Genomic DNA, 24,317 nt, shown 5'->3' with positions numbered 1-24,317 from the left:
TCCAGTGAACCAGCAGCACAGTGACTTACAGGATAGACTACTACTTCCCCCAGTGTACTAGTGGAAATCCCAGAAAAAGTTCAGCAGCTCTTTCACAGTGGTTAAGCCACTTACACAGGAGAGGCAGCAAAATCCCATAAAAGCAAGACACCGAGCATTAGAACAGACAACCCCAACAGACACATAATTTTATCTATGGACTTTAACACAGGAAAACATTCTAGATACAAGAACTGAATTGGAAAATTCAGAGGGTACAGTATGCATTACAGCTGCTGTCAGCATAGATCCTGTTTAAACATAAATTAAACTGCAGAAGAATTCATAACTCATGGAAGGCTGCTGGCTTGCCCAATAGCAATTGGCCAAGAGCATGGTCCCAGTTAAACTACTGTGCTAAATTAAAACTGCATATGCCTTTTCCTGAAATTCACCTCTAGTTGTCGTAGAATTTTCCCATCACTGGGATAAAACAACAGGAATACAGATATAAGTTACCTTGCCCTATAGACAAGAGTACCTTGACTGTACCTGTAGAATGAGTTCTTGTAGCTGAGACTGTTTTTGCTTTATTCTTTCAAGTCTTCTCTGTTTCTCCACCTTAAAGACAGAAAAAAAAGATTTGTTAGTTTGCTGGTTTTAAGTAGCATTTTATATCAACATTTTCTCCCCTGAGAATAATTTCAATACCAGAGAAACAGAAGTTACACCTCAAAGAATTATCCCAATTCTGTCAAGGAGGCAAACGGCACGCAGACCAGAAGGATCCACTTGATGTAGTCTAGTGATATTGGTGGTATTGGAGAAGATCCAAAGACGCTTAAAGAAATTAAGCTGCCCAAGATTAAGTCCTCACAGTATTGAATACATACTAAATAGTAACACAAAAGATAGGAGACAAAATGGTAGGGAATAAACAGCTTCTTCAGTGGAAGAAGCTCACCAGCAGATTCCCACAAGGACTTTGAGAGTGTAATTCAAATTATAAAGGGTCAGAATAAGGGGATGAACAGCAAGGTGACAATCTGCTGACTATGTTGTATTACCTGGCATAGTAAAAAGAGAGCTTATCATAAAGCACACTGGAAGTGTCTTGTGTGTGTGTGAGTGATTATATTAATCAAAATTATTTTGGTAAGTGTAATGTGATATGTGTGAGAAAACATAATCCCACCCATGCATATTTTAGAAATAAAATAACATTAAGTAGTGATCTTAAATCACAGTAATCTACAAAGCCCATCAGCTCAGTATACTACAGCAGTCAAAACTCTGAATTATTAGGCAAGGAACGGAGAACAAAACACAAATTATCACTACATCAGTGTATGAACCAGAGTGTTTACATCTTGAATTCTGTAGTTCAGTTGTTCCTGTTTCAAAAAGACCATACCAAAGAACAATCAGGATAATCAATAGTACAGAACAGATTCCATAAAAGGGAATAAAATGAATAAACTAGGACTCTATAGAAAGCAGAACGAAATAATGGGGGAGAACATGGGAGTTATGTATAAAACCATGAATAGGATGGAGAAAGTGAATAAGGAATTACCAGGTCACCATCACTTCCAATCAAAACAAAATATCAAAAATCAGAAGTATATCAAATATAGTATGTTCAAAACCAAATAAAAGGTATTTCATAAGTTTCTAATGTACCTGAAACTCTCTGCCACAAACGATTCAATATTAGAAGCAAACTTTGTACAAAGTGAAAATTTGTGAAAGAAAAATTGAGGGCTACTAAATAGAAGGATACTGTATCTGTCTCAGGTTATGCCTGAACAAATTACAGGAAAACATCACTTTCTCTAATTTTATACTCCTTCCTAGGTAATTGCTACTGTCAGGCAAGATACTGGATAGATGGACCGCTGGTCTGAACAAGAACTCAAGAACTTTCATTCTCAGGTCCTTAACATATGCAACTACCAAGAAAACGACCAGAGTTAAAAATTTACATGAATGCAGTTTTGGTTTTGGTAAAAACAAAAAAAAAAAAAAAAAAAAAAAGAAGCAGAAGTGTACACAGTTGAAAAAAACTGGAAAAAGGCATGATATTAAAAAAAAAAAAAAAAGAAAGAAAGAAAAGGTAGGATCAAGTCTTACAATTTAGCATCAGAAAATAAGTCAAATAACTGTCCCTCCCCCAAAAAAATTAACACAACTCATGTGAGATATTTTCCTATGACATCCATGTACACTACATTGCCTTCCATATTACTTTGAGATACAGGCCTTATTAATTGCCTTGCACCCTCTCTTTCTTGCATTATCAGAACATATTTTACAAATCTAATATTCTAATTTACACAAAAAGTACAAGTTTAAAAAGACTTAAAGTACTAAATACTTGATAGGGAACCCCTCAAAATCATATGTTCCCTTATAAACTCTTTGGCTTGATTTTTCAACAGTTTAAGGGTAAAGCTAAGGATTATCGGATGTAGTAGTAAAAAAAAAAGTATTATAGGCTTGAAAATTTCACAAATTAAATATTAGCCTTCACTAACTCATTAAGAAGAAACTCGCTGTAAAACTTGTCTCAGGTAATGTCACTAATAATTTAAATGCCAACAAAGACTGTAGAAACAGGAGGTAGAATACTCATGAAGCAATAATGGGGAAGGGAGGAATCCTGCAATTTCCTCAGTAAGGTAAGCTCAACAAATCTTAGGATTTGTGCTGTTTTCAAGACCGTATTACACTTGTGGGTCGATTATTTAATGGTTAACAGAACTTCCTCCTTTTATGACGTCTAATTAACAAATTCTGACTTTGGTATCAAAAGTTATCATTGTTCCCATCTTAAATGCAAGAACCTTCACTGTGCATTATTACATTAGAAGTTACTATTTTTACTTCAGTACTAGTATTAGCCTACTCTTCTTTAGGACAGTAACAATTATGACACCAAAGCCAGCTGAATGAGCCACACTCCTTTTTCTTTTTGTTCCAGTATTACTAGCAGTGCCATACTTTGAGACACAGATCCAAAGAGATCTACTTTTAAAGTCCCTCCAGCTAGCTGGTTCCCTATTCAGCATACAGCACAGTCATCTTTAAACCACTTTCCATACTCACCCTAATATTTATGCTCCTATTAACACACTCTTACCTGAACTAATAATTTTCACTTGGAATGATAAATATTTAAATAAAACTCAGCTTGATTAGATACCCTGTATTTTCCTCACCTAGACAGCAATTACAGTACTAACCAAAAAAACAATTATCAGTATCAAACAAAAATCTCCATAGAATTAGCCCTCTGTAGATAAGATTCCAAAATATTTTTTTTCAATTTGTCAGCTTCCACACTGACTTTTCCATCCCGCTGAAAGGAATTTAGACTTATTAAGAATAAAGACAAAGTCTCATTCTACTCTGATAAAGTGAATTGACTTCAGTAAGCCTCGGAAACTTTATTATCCTGCAAATCTCAGGATGCTAAAAAAAAATATCCTGCCAGAACTTACAAATGCCTTTCAGTATAAAACATTTTACTTCTTATCCAAGGCATGCAGTAAAAAAGTCCGACATGTTCATGTAAGACCTGCAAGAAATATGTAAGACCTGCAGCAACAAAGAAGGAGCAATGCACATATATACTAATATACATGCAACAACCGTCATCACTGATGTATTATTTGGCTGGTGTCTGGAGAAAACCTTCCTGACTCTTGAGCATCACTACTGCGATGTTGGAAATACACATTCATCTTTCAGTTTGATTAACTTCCACTCGGAACCATTTTGCATATACTACAAAAGCTGTGACAGAACCGTATTTCTGACCTAGAAAAATTAAAATACCTTTAAGCAATCTGGAAGTTTAAATGTGTTCTACTGTAAACACAAATAAAATTTTAAGAGTCAAAAAGGACCACACTCTAATACCTTGCTATCTCAGAAGATCACATGCATATGTTATATCAGAACATATTAAAGCTGTAAACATTTATTCAAAGACAAAGCCATTGTGAACTTCCTAATACATATACCTCTAAATTCTGACATTCCTGAGCAGAGTTAGTAGGTAGACCAATCCATTTGATTTCCTTCTTCTCCTTAGAGATAATGTTCATGGCCATAAGGACATTTAAGGCATCATAGACACGTCGTCTAATATTCTTCTGGTCATAAGCCTGCTGTAGACATAGCGCATTAATCAAAAACATACCCGTGTCAAAAATATTTGAAAATAAATATATTACAGTAAATGGGTAAACTCAGGTAATGTCTGAACTGTTTCATTTAGCAGCAGGAAAAGAAATACAAGTCTCAAAACAAACTTCTCTTCCCCCATTCAGTTCACGTGTAATTGACCTCCCATATACTTACTGATTCATTTGGTGAAATGTGATTATCAGTGGTACTGAATTCTGCAACCAACTCGTCTGCCACCTCATTGTATGAGGTGGTTCCTTTTCTTTGTACCTTCTCACAAACCTTCATAGAGAAATGACGTAAACCCTTGCCATTCTTCTCTCCTTTTTTGTTCCGCTTCCTAAATATACGTATAATATATATTTTAAGAAGATTTGAACTTTTGAATATTTAATGTCTCTTTTTCAAATACAGGCACACCGCTGTAAAAAAACAAGCCTTCCCTTTTGTTCTGCTTCTCACCCCTTCCCAACATCTTTTCCTATAATTTTTTTCCCCTCTACAATTTACAGTAGTTAACAATTCTAATGTCTTGATCCTGAAGCACAGTACAAATTCATTCTTTTGGCAATTCTGCTAGCTCCAGTAGCAGAGAGTAAGTTAACAATAGTGATATTCCTTGAAGAAGTCAATAAAGAAAACCTTCCAATCTTCAAGACAAAGAAGGGATGGGGGATAAATGCTAAAATATGAAAAGTAAATTACAGAAGGTAACTTTTTTGGGGGTTTTGTCTTTTTAATTATTTTTTTTTTATTTATTTAAACAGCCCATCTAGTTGACCACAAAAAATTAGATTGATTATTTGCTATGTAAGTCTGAACTGACTGAACCAAGTCTGATAACGGTTGAACTCACTAAACATTACACTATTACTAAAACACAGATCTGAAGTTATACAGTGTATAAAATTACCATGGAAACTTCAAAGTTACAAGTGCAACAAAGTTTCCTGCATATCTTTTAAATAAAAAGTTTCTTATAATTTGAGTGAAAAGATAAATAAATAAATAATATATATATAAAAAATTAGTATCTGCAATGAAACCTCTCAATTCTCTACATCTCATTTCACTGTGTAGTTTCAAAGTAGAATTCTATGTGTAACAAGACACTGATGATAAATTTGGTCTTAAAGCAATTACATTTAACAAGAGGCCCTTCGAACAAAACTTACATGAGAAAAGCACCAAAAGAATGCATTCATTGTATCTAACACTTTTTTCCCAGTAAGGACTACATTCTTTTTTCAAATGATACTTCAGGATACACTTGCTCAATCTGAAATGTACTGTATTGTTTTGGAAATACACCAACAAAACAGAAATGCCAAATTAAAAACTGAATCATCAGATGAATTTCTGTGTCCTTTTAGGAGCTAAATTCTCCTAATCTAAATAATATAAATATCTGTCAAGAGTTTACAGAAAATATTCTAGTTCCTTTTACAACAAATAAGTGGGTATTCATTCTTGAGTGACTATTGCCAGTTCTAATACAATATACTTTAATGTTGAAATGCTCTTGATGGAAAGATAAACACTGTCTCTCACACTGCTACCCTGAAGAGTACACACAATATCACAGTGAACATTTAGAACAGAAGTTCCAAACAATTTATTAGTCCTTTGTAACTTTTCTTTTGCTCACCCAGCAGACCATGGCGAAGAATCTCCAGTCTGGTTCTGTGATACAAAATGTGTGTTAGGTGTATGTGGACTTCCTACCAGGATAGTATTTTGCGCTGAAGGTCTCTGAGGTGTACCGATAACCTACAGTAAAGATAAAATAATTTGGAAAATGTTTGTCAGTAAGTATTCCAAGATACTCATATGCTGCATGATTCAATTGATGCATTATCTAAAAAACAGTAGAAATTTTTTTCTACCTACTTCTATTAGATGCATTGAATTCATACATACCAGCAAAAAAACATCAGACTACAGTCCATACAGTTAGAGCACTCCCTAAGTAATGAGCATTTATGTTTTATCCTTCTTAAATGAGCTTTTCATGCCTGCTGGATTTCTTAACACTGTTCAATACTAACCTAGACAAGATTAAAACACACATGCCCTCTTCCCCACTGAAAGAAAAAGGGAAAAAAGGAGAACAAAACCACTGCACCAAACTACACATAAAGAAGTTGCAGTAAATTACAGTTAAAATATGAACATAGGAAACAAGCTTCAAATCACTAGAAGCAGAGAGAAAACGCAGAGCTGTTGCAAAGAAGTCAAAATTCTCTCCTGCAGTCAAGTCTCTATGACTACAGAGTCAAACCCAAAATACAAGCATGTTAGAGGCGAGGAAGAGCAAGGGTCAACTAACTGTCTTTTATCACTGCAGTGGCTGAGACCAGTTTAAGCAAAACCCTTCCATTCTGAACATGTTATGAGTACGCACTCAGCTGATCACAGTCTTCCAGCTTACAAGTAGTCCTGAAGATGTGCTAATTTGATCATGAGTAATACATATATTTGCACACAGAGCCATGCTCTCCTGATCTGTGAAGCTAGCTGAAGCAGAACTCCCACTTTTGCAGATGATTTTTTTTTATCTTTGAAATGTTATAAAAGTAACTGTCTAGAGAATATTTATTTAGGAAAACAAAATGATACTGTACAGATTTCAATTTTGTAGACAAATATGCCTATTTTGAGGGGAACATTTACTTCCCAATGGAAACAGCATGCTGCACCCCTAACATCAGTGAAGTGAAACATACATCAAATGTACCTAAACTCATAAGCACCCACAGGCTTGCTGCATTTTCCAGCAGCCACATTCTGGCTCACCAACAAAATTTGAAGTTTCTTCCTCAGGCTATCTTCAATAATTTAGCCCCAACACGAGTACAATAGAAAAACTGAAAACCCCAAATGAAACACTGAATGGGTGAAAGTTAAAATTAATCAAAATTTGAATCACCTTTAAATGCAAAAGGTGGTCTACTGGCTATCGTGATTTCAGCTACCTGGAAGGACAAACAGCTGCCATTTTTTCCCAAATACTGTGACTTTATATTATACCACCTCTCCTATGAGTTAATATACAAGTTTGTTACAACCACTTCTGACAGCTGGAAAATCTTAGGGCCTACGCCCCTTTCCAGCAGCTTTGTTCCATACTTAAAATGTTTCTAATTCTTATGGAAAGTCAACTAATCTCTACTACTTTTCATAACCAAAATTTCTGATTGTGGAAAACAGAAAGAGGGTGAGGGATGCCAAACTGGCACAGCACACATGCTCACTTTTCCCCCGTGGAAAAAATACTATCAGTTCTGCTATTGACTGGTCTGGTTCACCAAATGTCTCAAAGGACTGCAAAAACCACCCATGTGCTATTCAAGTAACGTAGACAATGCAGAAAACAGAAGAAAGCTGTTAGCCAGTTTTTATTCTTTTGGATGTAGTTACAGAGGACTGGAAGAGATGATTCAATATCTTGCTTGCAGAAGCTAAAATTAGAGGGTCCCACTATTTCCTAGCTTCTTAAATCCACAAGCAGTCCCACTATCACCCTGGTGCCACATCCAAAATTTGTATGACTGCGCAGTAAGACAAAAGCCAACCAGTACAGGGAAAGGGGTGGAATTACAGCTGGGTAAAAAACATTTGGCAGCAGCAAACCCTGGACATCTACTGGGCTCAGCAGTGCCTTGAAATACTCAACAATACACAGGAATAAATGGATGCGTGTACAAATTCACAGGCTCATTTCCAGAGTGGAAAAGTGAAGCCTGTTTAATGCATTCAAAACTTGCTCTGCATTCCCATTCTAACTCACAAAAATCTGCAAACTACCCAGAATTATATGCTTTGATGTACCACTATTAAGGAAGAATATTAAGAAACTCTACAGTCTAGAGTTTCAGAATCATCTGAGGAATTACTCAGTAATACTGTCTCCTTAACAGAAATGTTAACGCCCCTAACTTTTATTCACAAGTTCATAAACAACAATGACTTTGAATGAAAAAGAGCATGAATGAAATGAGTTAAGTAGTATCAAGTCACTGGAGGCACCCTAAAATGAAAGCTTACAGATAGAATTAGAGGATGTCTTTAGAGAAAACAGGGATGAAGTAGGGTGTGGACAAAAGCAGAAAAAGAAGTGCCTGCTGCTTCTCTGAAGTTTCCTGATTGCAAAAAAAGAACAAGATTACAGTTGAGCTCCTTGATAAAAAGATCAGGACAACAGGGAAAGCAGCAAGACAGCCCACCCTCCCACTTCACTGTACTCAACAGAAAAACTTACATGGGGACATTATTAAGAACAAGAAATCATACAACCTGAACAAAGAACACGTGCTCAGAAAATTAAGCGTTAAAAACCTGGTTTTAGCACTCAAGGGTTAGAAAGTTGAGTAGGTTCACAAGCCAACTCCTCAACTCTGCTCCCCAAAAACATTTTGCACATTGACAGAACATTTATTTCCTCCATTTTCAGGATTCTAGAGGTAATTTTGTTTATAGCTCTTGCTATTTCCTTCAGAACTGTAAAGTCACCAGAAATTTGCAACAGAAAATCATATATAAACATATACAGCTAGATACATATACAACAGAAAACGTGTATATATAGATATATACACAAAACAAAACCTCCATCTAATCTTTAACAACACACAACTAAGCATCTGATTTTGTACTGGTAACTGCCAATACAAATGTGCTGGTATGAGCACTTCTTTCACAAAAAATGAGTGCTAGTATGTCCAGAGTAAGACTTAAAATGCTGAAAAAAATTATGATTGCAAATGTACATTTCCCACAGTAATCATACTAACAAAACCACCATTAATAGTAGTTATTATTTCAGAATCTTTTTTTTTCTATAAAGTTATGATGTAAAATTAATCACAGATAACAGATGAGGATTTGTCAATTTAAACTTGTGATGAAAGACACAAGAATTGATTTTGTGTATACATAAACATTTACTCCCTGTTTAAAGTTTAAAAAAGCATCAGATGAACTGTAATCACATTATCATCCCCTGGTTTTTGTACTTTAAGAAAAGATTTTGTAAGTTACTTGGAAGAGCATTTCATTTTCAATATTAAACCCAAGTACATCCACAGTCTCACAGTAATACCCAAAAGGGACCCCTCTCTGTGCCATTATGGCCTATGATCCAGTTCAAACATTGTCCTCCTACTGCTGGTTACTGATTTTTAAATTAAAAGAATGCCTAATGACTCTGAATTTCCTTGTTTGGAAATGTACTAATAAAACACCTCCTAATGAATGTGTGATTTCTTCACTTAAACTCATTTTGCTACACTTGAACTTCCAAGTGGCTGCGGGAAGTAGCTAATTCACCACCACTGCCAGGAATGCAGCACAGTGGATCACCTGCACCACACTTACACAGTTGAAGAGGAACAGTTTATAGCTTCAGGCAGCCTCAATTATAAAACACTCCTTAGAGCTTAGCATTGGGAAAGGCAGATGGGAAACTGCTTTCCTATCAAGAAGAAACCCAAATACAAGACATTCCATTTCAGATGTTTACACATTACAGCTGCTTTCCAGAAGATGAACTGAGACCAACTCTTTTCAGATCACTACATTTTAATTTTGATGACTATAAAATTGACTTCTCATAACCTATGTATTATCTATTACATTATTAGATTCTTTGAAAGCTCTGGTTTCATGTACCTCACACAAAGCTCGAAGTAAATATTTAAGCAAAAGGTTATCTACATTAAGCACACAGAAACATAGTTGTTTTGCATTTTGTTCCACGTAACTTCAATCTCAATAAAAATGTGCTGATGGACTTACTTTACATTTCCCTATGTCAGATTTCACAGCAGAATCTGAAAGAGCCACTGATTTTAAGTGGCAGGACTAGCAAAAGATATAATCACCTGAATATTCAGGCATCTGCATATTGATTAGAGTCATCTTTGCATTTCTTTATGCAAAAGAAGATTTGTTTTACTGTAAGTCTATTAAAATTAGAAACAAGCTTAGACTATCTGTACATGCCAAGTGATAATGACTACCAAGGTACAAGTCAGATTTACAGTATGCATAAGCAACAGCACAAGCAATAAAAAACACCACAAAGTCTCCTTACCACTTGTTGTGCAATGTTGACGTTAGACTGTCCAAATGTTTTTGGCAGGAGCTGTTTTCCAAGCGTATTTACTGTAGAAGGATGAACAGCCAATAGAGAAACAACCCCTAAAACAAATACAAGTAGATAGCTTCAGGTCAGCCACATTGTATTATTTTAGCAATTCCAGTTTCATCTCTATCACCAATGCTTAATATTAACTAGCTCTGAACAGCAGAGAGTCAATATCAACGTAGCATTTACACATTTGAAGCAAAAAACCCAAAATCAAGATTCATAATATATTACCTCAGGCTTTCCTCTATATAACCTTACAGGTCAGTGATCTAGTATGAACATGTTTTAATTCCTTGTATTCCAATCTTCCTCTCAAAGCAGAGTATCAGAGGCAGTGGGCATCTGACAAAGCACAGCCCCCTTCTCTTCTACCCTTATCCTTTGCAACTATTGAAATCTTGTGCCACCACCTGAAAAACACGCCCCATGCCCCAGCAAATGACAAACCCTTCTGAGGATGCTGGTCTACAGGAGATAAAATCTGGCTAGCACAGGCCTTTCCAAGAGAACATTCCCAACTTTCCTCTAACTGTCCCCTCCCAGCTGAAGGCAAGGAATTAAAGAACAAATGTCTTCAAGAATCCAGTATCTGAGCAAAATATATCCAACACAGTAGACCAACCCTGCAGGGAAAGCAGCTCTCTTCCTCTTCATAAGCCATCCAGAGTCAGCATTGATAGGTAAGCAAGTCTTAAGCAATGTAAAACAGAAGTTAAACTAAAAAAAAAAACCACTAAGCCAGGTATCCTCTAGCAATTTGATGCTCCATGCTATAGTTTAAAAAAAACCAACACACAACACAACAAACAAAAAAGAAGCAACCAAGACTGACTACAGAAAAACAATAATGGTACAAACAAGTCTTAAAACACTGGAGACATTTATTTTGCTGAAACATCTGTCACTCAGTTGTCAGGTGAGAGTTCAGCAGTTCTTTTCCTAAGATCACTTTGAAAAGAAGGGGCCAATAGGGCCAGAAGGACTTGGCACAACTCACATTCCTCTTCCTTTTTCCCATTATCCAATACAGAATCAGTAAGTAAGCATTTTTACAAATGTTGTACCAGGAAAAGCTCTAATGAGTCCCTGATGCCTACCATCCCTCCTACACATTCAGGTAGTCTACAGAAAGTTAAGAACAACCCAAATCTTGCTTAAGCCCTTGCTTTCCAAAAGGCTTGTATTCCCTAGCTGCTATTACTATATCATGTCAAACCGATAGCTTCACACGAGAACCTATTCTCAAGTCCCCCAAATCAGAACAGGATGCAGCAGCTTATCATTCTTCCATTATGAACCAACTTTCCAGTGCTCTTCCAGACATTCAGCAGCTATCTAGTTTGTAAGTCTGCTATGCCTTCCTGTCCCTTCAAGTACACCCATCACTACCACAGCCTGTTTTGTGTGTGTTCTTCCCCTCTGCGCAATGCAGTAAAGCAATATAAACTAACCTGGCTATTAGGGCTTGTGTAGTTTCCTCTTAGCTTTCTGGAGGTCAACATGTCTTTTTAACCTCCTCCTCATTATTTAAAACAATAAAGCAATATGAAGATTACATTTCCAGTACAAAATAAAAGTTGTAACTATTTTGCAAAGATGCCTCATCTATTTGATCACCTTTCCTTGCCTTTGATGGTTCTTGTTGCCCACACACTTTCTAGTTCTTCTACCTTTCGAGATCTGTTTTTGCAGATGACAGGGATGGAAACATTGTTGATGACAAAAGGAATACCATATATAATCATGTAATTCCATAGCACATTTTCTATTTTACTCCCTGTAATTCTCAAAATTCCATATGCTTGTTCCCCACCAAACACTGATACCACATTTTCATAATATAACCTATCATGACTTCAAGATCTTTCTTGAACACTAATAGCTCATTTGGGGTACTCATTATATGTGCTTTTCACCAATTATTAACCCATGGGAGGACCGTCCTGTTCTATGACACCTCAGTTTCTTTAAAAGGTTGATTAAGGACCTTGATAATCTAGGGGTTTTTGTTGTTATTTTTAAGAAATCCAAGGACATCGCACTGATTAGATAGCCCTTATCCACACGGTTGTTGACTTTTTCAAGGCATGACTTTGAAAAGACGTAACCTCATAACTTCCCTTTTCCCCTCCTTCTAGAAAAGCCCTGTTAACTCCTGCCCATTATCACGTTTGTCAGTATGTCTACTACTTCTGTTACATGCTCAACCAATTTGCCTAACAGAAGTCTGACTTATTCATCTGCAGTTATCTGAGCCCTTCAGAAACTGGTGCAGGAGACGCGGCCTTCTATCCTTCTGGTACTACACAAATTATACATATACTGAGTTAGCAGGACAGAGGTACCATTGGTAGGCCCTTCTCAGAATTCACAGGTAGATAATTCTCTGGCCATGATGATTTCTAATCATTCACGTTATCAATTTTTTCCTAAGGCAATAGCTTCTAGCCATACTTCAGCAGGACACTTTCATGAAGAACAGTACTGCCATGAGACTCTCTCGCATCATCTTGATCATCTTATTCTTCAGATGCACTCAGAGACTTCATCCTTCTGGTATGTTTAAAACCAAAGTAATTCTTTATGCTATCATGTTGTTTCTTAAAAAATTTTTATGAAGTCAACAAAGACAAACGCAAAAGTCTTGGACTTGTAACAGACTAACTCCACACAACAGCAGAGGTCAGGTATTGTGTGGTTAGGAAGCAGATGTGCAGAAAAGGACCTGGGGGTCTGGGTGGACAACAAGCGGAATGTGAACCAGAAGTACACCTCGAAGCTAATGAAGCGTTAACCACATCCTGGGCTGTATTTGGTAGAGTACAGCAGTAATTGATTATTCCCTTTTACTCTAGCACTCTTGAAGCTGTACCTGGATTACTCTGTTCAGTTTGGGGGCCTGCAGTGCGAGACAGGCATTAACAAAGAGCAGAGTCCAGAAGAAAGACATTAGTATGGCTAGGGTACTGGAGCATAGGATGTACAAGGAGAAGCTAAAGCAGCTTGGTGTGTACAGCTTGTGGAAGAGAAGATTAAGGTAGAGCAAGGGGTGTTATTTGTGGGAATCTAATCACTGCCTTCAACTGTTAAATGGAGAGTTATACAGATGATAGAGGACACAGCAAAAAGAAAAGAGGGAATAGTTGCAAGCTGCTGCACAACAAATTCCAACCAGACATGACAGAAAAAATTCACGATGAAAAAAAGTAAAGCATAGCAATACTTCCTATTGCGCTGTGCTTATTAATTCATGCAACTGAACCAACCTGGCTCTATACAGAAACTGCAAGGTACACCTGCCTCTACAGCACAAACTAATTGGCAAGGAAGCACAAATGTAACTGGAAGAACAGTTACATACTCTTCACAGTTCAATGCAAAGTCAAAGTCAACGTATAAAAGGTATCATACTAAATAGGAAAGAGCATAACTGCTCAACGCTAGGAGAAAAAAAAGAAAAAACTGAGTTTTGTTTTATTTTTAAGAAAAGGTACTTTCACTTTGCCTCTGCCCAAATGCGTTCTGCTATTTTCTCATTTACCTCATATGTAAACATTTTTCTCATATCCACCTGGATTTTCAAAGGCTTACAATGCTCGGGTTTCATAGTGGGTTTATGTGGGGGGGGTTTATTTGTTTGTTAATTATACAAGCAGAAATAATTTCATTAACTTAGCTTTGCAAGTGACTGACAGCTCAGTTTCTCAAAGGAATTTTTCTAATCATTAGTTAATTACTGTTACTCTTACAGTAATCACTGCAATCCAAATAATCCTGCGCTTTGTGGCCAACATACAGTGTGTATAATAGCATGTAAAAATTAAACCCACAAGTTTGCAAACAGTTTTGCTGGCACCAACTCTTCTTCCTTTTCAAAACAAACACATTATTAATACTGCTGGTTCTGACACGTCTTTTTCTTTTTTTTCCTTCTACGTATTTCAAAAACATGGAAAAAGGCCATGTAAAGCAGAAGAAAAAAAATATACAGAAGGATATAACTACTACTTAAATTCTCAGTCTCCCAAACATTGCCACTTTGGAAAAGTACTCTTAGGAACTTACAAGTAATTATTAAACCTAAAGGGAAGTAGAATTTCACCAATATTAAGTCCCGGAATGCCTCCGAACAGAAGGTAATGATACAGATAGGATCAAGGAGTAATGCTGTGTAAAACTTGCACAGCAAAAGCAGCAGCACCCTTTAACAAAACCTGTTTTTTTTTATCTGTCTAAAACCTGTTCCAGGTAAGCACTCCCTTTATACAGAGTATGCAGTAAATAGCTTGTTTTGGTTACTGATTGCTTTTAGAGAGAGCTGTTGAACTGGACCTTTACCTTTGTTTGCATAGAAAAACACATCAAGAGTTTTACCAAAAAGAATCCCTTGCAGACTTCAGCAATAAAAGGGACCGGTAATACAGCCAATTACGAACATTTTACACAACTTGAGATGCCACAGAAAAAGACACAGTACATCTAAAATTAGAGGAAGGGGTGCCCTCTGCATTCACAGCAGTAGATCTCTCTAACAGCTGACTGCTCTAGTTCATGAAACAGTAGTGACTTTGAATTTGGTGTTTCAGATCAAAGAGGATGGACTGAGGTAGTCCTTGCCTCAGGTGCAGAAATCCCATTCAATCTAGGTGCAGTACCATTTTCTAATGTAATCTGTCTTTATGTTCTCTTTATTTGTGAAAGAGAGCACAGTCAACAGAAAAACAGGTCGGTTTCCTGACAATGTAGTCTCTAACAAAGTCTTGTCAGCCTGTCTTCCAGCATAGAAGCAATACTGTGCATGTGAAAATTGAATTTGGTAAGAAGGTAATTTTGCAAGCTCCTTCTGAATTATTACAACCCTAAAAAAGAGCTTTTAGAATAAGGATGTGGTTTGTCAGAACGCAAAGCAATTCCTACTATCTCCTGCAACAGTCTCAACCAAACTCTGTCCAGCAGACCAATTTGTAAGTAAATACACTACATGATCAAAGGTTAGGAGTTAAGCAAAGGGTTGATTCTAAGAAAAGTCTAAAGAAAGTTAACCTTGGAGATGACATTTTGCAGTACCACTGCTTATAACCACTCTTAGGAACTCTACAAACTTTTGTCTTAAATACATAGCAAGCTTTGAAATTGGCAGTTTTAACAGAGCAGTTGGAATCTAGCTTAACAGCTACACAATTCAAAGGCAGCCACATTAGTAAGCCAGTCTCGATACAAGTCAAGCATGACTTATGCTCTCAAAAAGGCAACATTACTTCCAATAACCTGATAAAACCCGTAACTAAGATGGTATCAGTTGAAGAGCCCAACAAAGACCAGTGACACTTTCCAGGAACAAAAAGATAAAAGTAAGTGACACAGACACTAGATTCCATTGCAATTGTCACTTCTGAGAAGGCCAAGTGCCATCCAGAATATTACATTCCTTATTTGGGGAATTTTAAAAATGTTAATAGGAACAGCATTTATATAAAGCCAGAATACCTGTACTGCTTAAGATGCAAATGACTGATATAAGATTACATGAAAACTATGAGAATTATCTGGAAAATATTATAGATTCTATTTTGGCAGTCTTCTGTATGTGGAGTTTTTCTTCTTTTTGGCTAAAAACGAGCGAGAGAGAAGAGGAAGAGGAAGAAGAGGGGAAATTCAACATCAACATCACTAATGAAATTCCATACTATAACCATTTTTGTAAAGCAAATTACAAAGCTAATTCCAGCTCCGAACCTCACCATCAAACCACCTGCTTAAAATAAACAAAACCCCTAAGTAACAAAAAGCAAACTAATCTTAATTGCACAATCTGCCCCTCTCGTTCTAGTGTGTCACCGTCCAACCCCAAGCTGGTGTCTGTAGAAAACTGACTGAAAAATTATTAAGTTTGGAATCAAGAAGTGAGCAGGGTCTCTTACAGGAATGTAAAGTAGCTTAAGTCCACATAATTTTTTGCAAAGGTTCTTTTTTCAATTGAAAAGCTCTGGGATATCAAATTACAGAGTTCTCCCAAGGTCTCTGCAAGTCATGGTCCTTATTACAGACACTGCTATAGCAGTGTAGAAGACATCACATTAAGACTCACTGATCTTTAGGTTTACTTGTCTGCATACCATCTTCAGCTATTTCTTATTTGCCACTCTCCTACTTGAGGTTGAATTTGGCCAGTTCAACCATGTAGCTGACAGCTCAATACGCTTTTAGTAGTACACTTCTCCCTACCTAGTAAAGTAAGCAGTAAGCATCCCCTGCAAACAGAAAGGAAAGCCACAGTTTGAAATTGTTCAGAACTACAGCTTTACAGAAGCTAACTCTTTCTTTGAATTCTGTTCAAAGGAATGCATTTTTTCCGGGGGGGGTGGGGGGGGGGGGGTGGGGAAATGCAAGAATTACAAAAAGATGAGCAACTTCTAAAACATCTTTCATTAATCAGAAGAGCACCACTCTACCCAGTTGTTTAAGCTGCTGTCAATAAAACTGACGCAATGTACCTGAGAGGAATTTATCCCATCCGCTTGAAAGTTTCAGTTCAGAAGTTCAGCCCACTTCTACTTGGCTTCTCTACTATTACAGAAACTTCCACAGCTAACTCCAACTCCACAGCTTCAGCAAAAATTGCCCAGTGACCTCGCTACAGGTTTCTCTTCCTCAACACATTACCAAGCAATAGATACTTAACAAAACCCCTATGTTTGTTTTGTGGCTTTTTTTTTTTTTTAAAGGTATGGGAGACCTCATGAAATCTCACCATGGAGACTGAAAGATAAGGAAGGCAGATCTTGGAGAAGACTTAAGTTCATTACTCAACATGACAACCTAGTATATAGAAATAATAGTAAAGATGTGCCTTTGAAGACTTTGAATAATGAAATCCCAAAAGCTCACTAGAGTGTGGAATAATCTCTAGAAGACTCCAGATCTTCACACAATTCAAATACAGGTGCACAATCCCTGAAGCAGAGACAGAAATCAATCCTGTTTTGGACAGCAGTGAAGCACAGCTCAGAATGTCATCTATAGCCAAGATGGGAAATAATGCACAGGAAGGGAGAATTTCAGAGCTACAGAAAGCTGGTATGGCAGTCAGGACACAACCAAAGAAGCTGAGGGAACTCCTCAACCTACTTAACACAACTATCACTGACCAAGAGGTAACAAAAGAAACATCCTGGAACAAGGACGTATCATACCAACATCATAACAAGGAAAGTTTTCTGTATGAATTAATGGGGTAGGCTTCCACCTCTTTACCTCAAAGCATCATGACAGCAGGAAACAGTGTACTCACACCCACTAACCTGTCTCAGCACAGTGACCAATGCAATGCTTGACAACAATGTATTTCAACCCCAACACTAGATACAGGTGAAATGGAAATCCAATGCCAAGCAGTTCCCTCAAGAACTGTTTACAGTATTTTCTATGCATTTTGCTTTACAAAATCTACCCTAAATTACTGAGTCTGAACTGTTGCCTCCTTGCAAGTGCAAGGAGTCTTGAAGACACAGGTAGGATAAATAGATGAGTTTAGAGGATCCATTTGAAGTGCCTTTTATCCAGTCCACATCACCTTCAAAAAAATTATTCCTTACCACAAAAGCATCAACTAGACTAGTTTCAGATTATTAGATCTTATATACATATATACACACACACAGAGTATGTACAAAGGGCATACTTGGAAGATCTGGGAGAGAGGTAACAATTACATCCTAGGAGCAGATTCCTCAGATGTCACTCCTGTGAGACTGCAGTTCTTACTGTCTCTCTCGCAAACACCATAGATATTTTATGTTTAGTTAGTTATATGCTAATTTTCAGAAAACACTGAACTCTTTTTGAGGGTGTCAACCTACCATAAGCTTTGACAACATACAAGATTATTATCTATAGTTGTGGGTCAAGTCAAGTAAAAACACCTCTGCTTATTGAACAAGTCACATCACCCTGTTAAAACAACAAACATGCTTACACAGCAATTCTGAGCACTTTTACAAAGACATCGATCTTCCCCAGTGTGCAGTACTACTGAGTTCTTAAGTAATTTCTTAGACTAACTCAGAATTTTAGGTGATTCTTATCATCCTTAGATATGACTAGTAATGCTTCAGCTATTACAAACCAGTCTTTCCAAGTCTGTGTTGAAAAAAGCTGTGGTCTACCTGTAAACTTCTTACAAGCCTTTTCAGACTTTTCAAAATATCATTCATAATTGCAGCAACAGTTTTATTTCCTGAGATTGAAGTTAGATAATAATAATTCAATTTACCTCAGCTTCAATAATACACAGGCATTTTATAACCAATGTTCAAGCATGTATCTGTTTGCTAAAGCATGAATCACCGGCTGTGAAATAGATCTATTTCTGTTCCAGAGGAATTATGCCAGCCACTGCCAAAAATCAGGGAGTTTGATCTTGCAAATAAAATTAACATTACATTGCAAAAGTTTGTCATAAATAAGAACAAGAAAATCTCACAGTTAGACAGTATTGAAATATAAGAGTCTAAATACACCTCAAAAAATTACATACTAAATACAAAAAAATACATATACAATTTTTTGTCAGTTACCAAAGCTGAAATTAAAATAAAACTAGTTCTTTTATGTCTATAAAATGTGAAGCCTTATTTTAAAGTGTAAGAGGCGGAAAGAGCTGAAGACATCTTTTAAAAGCACTTTCTAGTTATGTACCAATAATGCCACCTACTGGCATGACAGAAGATCCAAATTTTTAGAGTAACTTTAAAATTAATTTAAGAGTTTTAATTTCAATACAACATTAAATACCATTGTTTGTTTTTTTCCCTTGCACTTAGCTAAAGCAGATAATTTCTTTCACCCAAATTTCTTCACAAGCAAGGGCCAGGAACAGAATTGAACAGTGTTGTATTTAATACTACAGTATCAACACTAATCTGAATAAGCAAGGACCAGAACTTAGCAGTGTTCTTCAAAGTGCAACCTCCCAGCACAGCAGAATTTCCCAGTCTCTAAAATTCACTGCAAAGTAACTTTTAGATGACAGAAACTTGTAAGTTCTACTGCTTCAGCACCTATTAAAAATTCTTCCTATCCGTCCAACCCATATATATTTTCTAACGCTCAAAATTAATTCTGATTATAATTATCACTCAAAGTCTATGTCCAGGATGAATTTTAGCATTTTCAGGTTTAAACAATTAGTCAGGTTGACATCCAAAACAAAGCCAGGATGTATGTATTTTTTTAACCCTAGAATGGAAATGAACTGAAATAACAATTAAAATATCCAAATGAGATTATCCTTGCTTTGTAACCAAGGCAGGCAAAAAGCAAACAATTACAAACAGGTCACTTTGGAATTTTACTCCACAATTAAACCGCTCTCTTAATCTGTTTTCAATGAAGTAATTTAGAGTAGAATAAAGTATTTTCAGTTCGAAGGGACCTACGATTGTCTAGTCCAGCTGCTTGACCAATTCAGGGCTGACCAAAAGTTAAAGCATGTTATTAAGGGCATTGTGCAAATGCCTTTTAAACACTGACAGGCTTGGGGCACCAACCAGCTCTCTAGGAAGCCTGCTGTGTCCAGTCCAAACCTCCCCTGGAGCAGCCTTGAGCCATTCCCACCTGTCACTGGGTACCAGGGAGAAGAGATCAGCACCTCCCTCTCCACTTCCCCTCCTCAGGAAGCTGTAGAGAGCAAGCAGGTCACCCCTCAGCCTCCTTTCCTCCAGATTAGACGTGCCCAAAGTGCTCAGCCACCCCTCATAGGACATTCCTTCCAGCCTTTTCACCAGCTTTGTTGCCCTCCTCTGGACGCATTCAGGGACCTTCACCTCCTCCTTCAATCGTGGGGCCCAGAACTGCACAGTGCTGCAGGTGAGGCCGCACCAGCGCTGAACGCAGCGGGATAATCATCTCTCTTGGCCAGCTGGTTATGCTGTGTTTGGTGCACCCCAGGATGCTGTTTGCCCTCTTGGCTGCCACGGCACGCTGCTGACCCATACTGAGCTGCTCTCAGCCAGCACCCCAAAATCCTTTTTATTATTGCCAGAGAAGGGATAGAGCTGTAAATCACAACAATCTGGGTGCCCTTACAGCTTTTGTTGACTTGACCTTTGAAATTTTATAAGCATTGCTTCTGATTACAATTTGAGGGTTTACAGAGATTAATTTAAGTGCAATTTCTACAAAACCCATACAGAATATAGGGTAACAAGCAAAGGAAAGGGCCCTGTGTAATGATGTTCTCAGCAACAGAGGCTTTAGGGGGAAAAAATGCAACTGGGTATTATTTTGGAATGAACCAAAGAAAACTTGTAACTGCTTCCAATGGATTTAGCATTCCTCCACAATGTCACAGGTGAAGCTGACAGCAAATAAACCAGCACAGGACAAGCAGCAGATATAAAACCAAGTGGCTTTACTAGAGTTCATCACTGAGAGGACATCTGGATACACAGCTACTTTTTGCTGTGCATGTTAACTCACTAGCAGTCACTAGCAAAGCTGCATTTTAGAAGCACCTGGCACTGCTCAGGATTTCCTTACAGGAAAAAACCTCTCTTCTCAGACACTCTCAGCACACTACATTGCTGCTTCTTTCCTGAACAGGGTTAAAGCAGAAAACCATCTTTCTGGTTACCCAAGTTCATGAAAACTTTCAGTCATACCTGTACCAAACCAAACCATGCTAGAACAAATCTGGTGATTTGTGCCGCTTAAACACTGCCAGACTACCAGCTCCACAGACCTTGCACTTAACAGGAAAGCTGCACAAAGATGTAAATGTCAATGTCACTCGTCATACTTCCAGGAGAAGTCTGAGCCTTTCAACAGTACCACCCTGGAGCCAAACATAATCAAAACCCTCTTTAACGATAAGTTTCCTCATCCAAGGACTGGCAAATACTCAAGTAGTAAACAAATATATCCCAAACATATGCATTTGCATCCAGAAGAAAAACTAATTAGATAGTGCATTTTCTGAAACCTTTTTAAGATCTGGGAATCAATATAGCCTTAAATCGAATAGGGGCTGATATAACTGGTGTGTCATTCCACTGATACTTTCCCAAGATGTGACTTTAAGAATCAGCCTTCTAGACTAAATTCTCAGTAGGGAAAGAACGGAACTAGGCAGAGAGAAAAACCTTCCTTCAGTGAGCAGAGCTAACAGTGTCATCTTAATACAAGGGAAAACTTGCACCTTGCTTGATCAGCTCCACGGCATGCTGTTTTTTCAGGACTAAATGGGGTGTTACACTACAGTAATGGAAATACACACGAGTATCAGAAAACACAGGTGAATTTATATCCAACTTCTTCTGGACATTGCACAAGCACTGGAGGAAGCACACACTTCCAGCTCATTTCTACCACATATAGACTGGTACTTCTTATTCCACACTAAAGATGTTTTCAAAGAAACACTTCTAGAATGATACTTCATATACATGACCAATTTACTCAAAATTACATCCATTATAAACTTTTGTTTGTTTTGTTTACTATTGTCTCCTCTTAAAACAAAGTCAGTCTCTGCTTTAAAACAGAATTCTTAATCAGAAGCTCATGGTTGAGACATGGTCTCTCCAAAGTGAATTAGGCTGAAGTATGTCCCCACTAGCTGAAATAAAAAAGGCTGTCTATGTTGGTACTTGTTTCTGACCGTGAATTTTAGCAGATAATCAGGAAATGAATGCAGTGATAGGACTTCCACACAGGGATAATTTCCTAACATACCCTCTTCTCTCCCAGATTTGACAGCTTTAGGACTTTTGAGCAAGAGGTTGTTCAGTGTAACTGCTGAGCAAGATGAGTGATGTCTCCTTTTCAACATTCATCTAAGAAACAACAGCTACATACCCTAACAAAACTCAGTCTAAAAATAACCTATTCGCAGTTCCCAGATTTCTATCAGTGCAGATTAAAAATTTACAGAAGTCCATTCGCAGCCTATTCTGAAAGCATTGCAACAAAGCTGTTCAGGCTGTAAGAACTGTTGCATAATACCCTGTTTTGGCCATAAAAGTCAACCTTTGCTTATCTTTCACAGTTGATTCATATACCTGCCACTTAGTCCTGTATTCACCTTACAGACCTTTGATGAAGTGTTACACAACAATTTCAAGACAAATATTCTGCTCTTCCTCCCAAACCATGTTTTTGCAAGTATGTCCTTACTACCCAGCAGACAAGTCATTTTTTATCTTCTACCACCCCCTCAAAACATTTATTCCTCTGACAGCTGAGCTCCTGCTCCTTTCACAGCTGACTGGCAACATGTGGAAACTGAACCAAGTCCCGAGTTTCTTGTTGAGGCTGCATTCTTAATTTGCTGAGTCTCTCAAAGTTGGATTTTCCAAAAAGATGCTGGAATCACCCTCTGATATCACTAATCCAATGACCCCGGGTGCTGTGAGAGCATAGGGAGAAGAAACTTCAAAAAGCAGCCAGACTCCTGCATTCTCCCTGAAGAGCCTGCCCTATTACTGTTGTTGGGGCAGCAGACTGGGCTAAGCAAACCACTCATCTGACACAGCAGGGAGATTTGATCCCATATAAATAATAAAATGTATTCTCAGACTCCTCGTGATTGACTTGCTACCCCCAGAAAAGACTCCTACCTTTTAAGAAATACAAATCCAAAGGAGGGGGGAGAGAGAGAAAAAACAACCCTGAAAAAAAAACTTTCAATGATTACCACCAGAGAAGAAGAGAAATAGGTTTTTCCTGACCTCCTTTCAACTCTAAGTAGTATACCACATGCACTTCTGCTACCTTATGCAAAACTTACTCTGTGTTTTGTATCTATTGCTGTGGACTGAATCCTCTTCATTGTGAAATTAAGAGAAATTTTGCATTGTTTTTCAAATTAAGAGAAATTTGCAAGACAGTGGAGGACTGGACTTTTTGACATAATGGAATGTAATGTAGACAGGTACTTTTAAAAGCACACAATAATTTTGTGTATAGCAGTTACATTTAAAAATATTTAAATATCACACAAAACCTCCTAAAAATTATAAAAAAGTGGCAACGTAAAATGAGTACTACTTCAGTGAATAAATTATGACACATATCTGAATACTTTAGTGACAAAATATTTGCTATTTTAAGATCTGATTAAGAATACAAAGCCTGCACATAAAATACAGACAAGTTAGAGGCAAGAAAAATAAAACATTCAAGCCAAGAGAAACCATTGTTTCTTCTCAGTATTAAGAATTAGTTGTTGTCCATTAACTTTACAAAAATCCCCTAAAAGCAATCGGATGCCGAAATTAACTGAGGACAGCTTAGTTTGCTTCATGGCTGTATATATTGAGAACTGAGCTCGATTCTCAAACCAGAGGAGCTGCAAGCCATAATAAACTACTTAATCCCTTGAATTTATTTTAGAAATGCTACAAACAATGAAATGGCATCTATTTTACCCAGTTCTACTTTAAGAGATATGTAATAATGGAAGATTCACATTTCCAGTTCTTACTGTCCAGACTGCATTGTTTTGACTAGCTCTTGACAGACTGTAACAGGGTATTGACAGACACACCTACATGGGTGTAAAATGGTCCCACAAGTATCTGCCCTGACAAAACCAACCATTTTACTGCCCACAGGGGTAGGGAAAAATGGTACAGCTGTTAAGGATCAGGTATCTCCGTGCACACTTTTTTTGTTCACGGGTATATGACTGTGCTTACAAATATACAGGTGAACCAGTTAACAAGTGCCAGTTATTCAACCCTTATGCCTTTTCCACCAAAAGTAGATCACAGCAGATTAGTTGTACAGCCCTCTTTTGTAAAGCAATGTGAGTTTTACACAAGGGAATGCCAAAGAGAGAGCCCAGTGAGATTCCAATAAAGTACTTGATGTACCTAGAAAACCTGTTAAATTGATGGTGACAGAAATCAGAAGTTCTGCAGGCTGTGAAAATAAATACTTAAATGGGTTTCCTGAAATGGCATATAACAGGCTAGAGCAGTAATACTAATGG

The 24,317-nt window shown here is 37.4% G+C and overlaps 1 protein-coding gene and 1 long non-coding RNA gene across 4 annotated transcripts in view; one reads left to right on the top strand and one right to left on the bottom strand.

Moving 5' to 3' along the window:
• TFDP1 (transcription factor Dp-1) overlaps positions 1 to 24,317 on the bottom strand; it is a 49,536-nt gene that overhangs the window by 9,508 nt on the left and 15,711 nt on the right. For 2 of the 3 annotated variants that reach the window (XM_056327961.1, XM_056327960.1), the window contains exons 4-8: positions 10,268 to 10,374; positions 5,822 to 5,943; positions 4,348 to 4,513; positions 4,008 to 4,154; positions 532 to 600 (exon numbers count right to left, since the gene is read on the bottom strand). In XM_056327961.1, the coding sequence (XP_056183936.1) occupies positions 532 to 600; positions 4,008 to 4,154; positions 4,348 to 4,513; positions 5,822 to 5,943; positions 10,268 to 10,374 (611 nt within the window). The remainder of the gene's footprint in view (positions 1 to 531; positions 601 to 4,007; positions 4,155 to 4,347; positions 4,514 to 5,821; positions 5,944 to 10,267; positions 10,375 to 24,317) is intronic. The other variant, XM_056327962.1, reaches the window with a different exon arrangement.
• Positions 10,903 to 23,139, top strand: LOC130144387 (uncharacterized). The gene is made up of 3 exons (XR_008820107.1): positions 10,903 to 12,674; positions 12,759 to 12,880; positions 17,050 to 23,139. It is a non-coding gene; the product is annotated as an uncharacterized LOC130144387 (long non-coding RNA).

Source organism: Falco biarmicus, chromosome 2 (assembly GCF_023638135.1).
Source record: "Falco biarmicus isolate bFalBia1 chromosome 2, bFalBia1.pri, whole genome shotgun sequence".
Classification (NCBI taxonomy): domain Eukaryota; kingdom Metazoa; phylum Chordata; class Aves; order Falconiformes; family Falconidae; genus Falco; species Falco biarmicus.
Note: the sequence above shows the minus strand (reverse complement) of the source record. Positions and strands in the feature narration are given on the sequence as shown.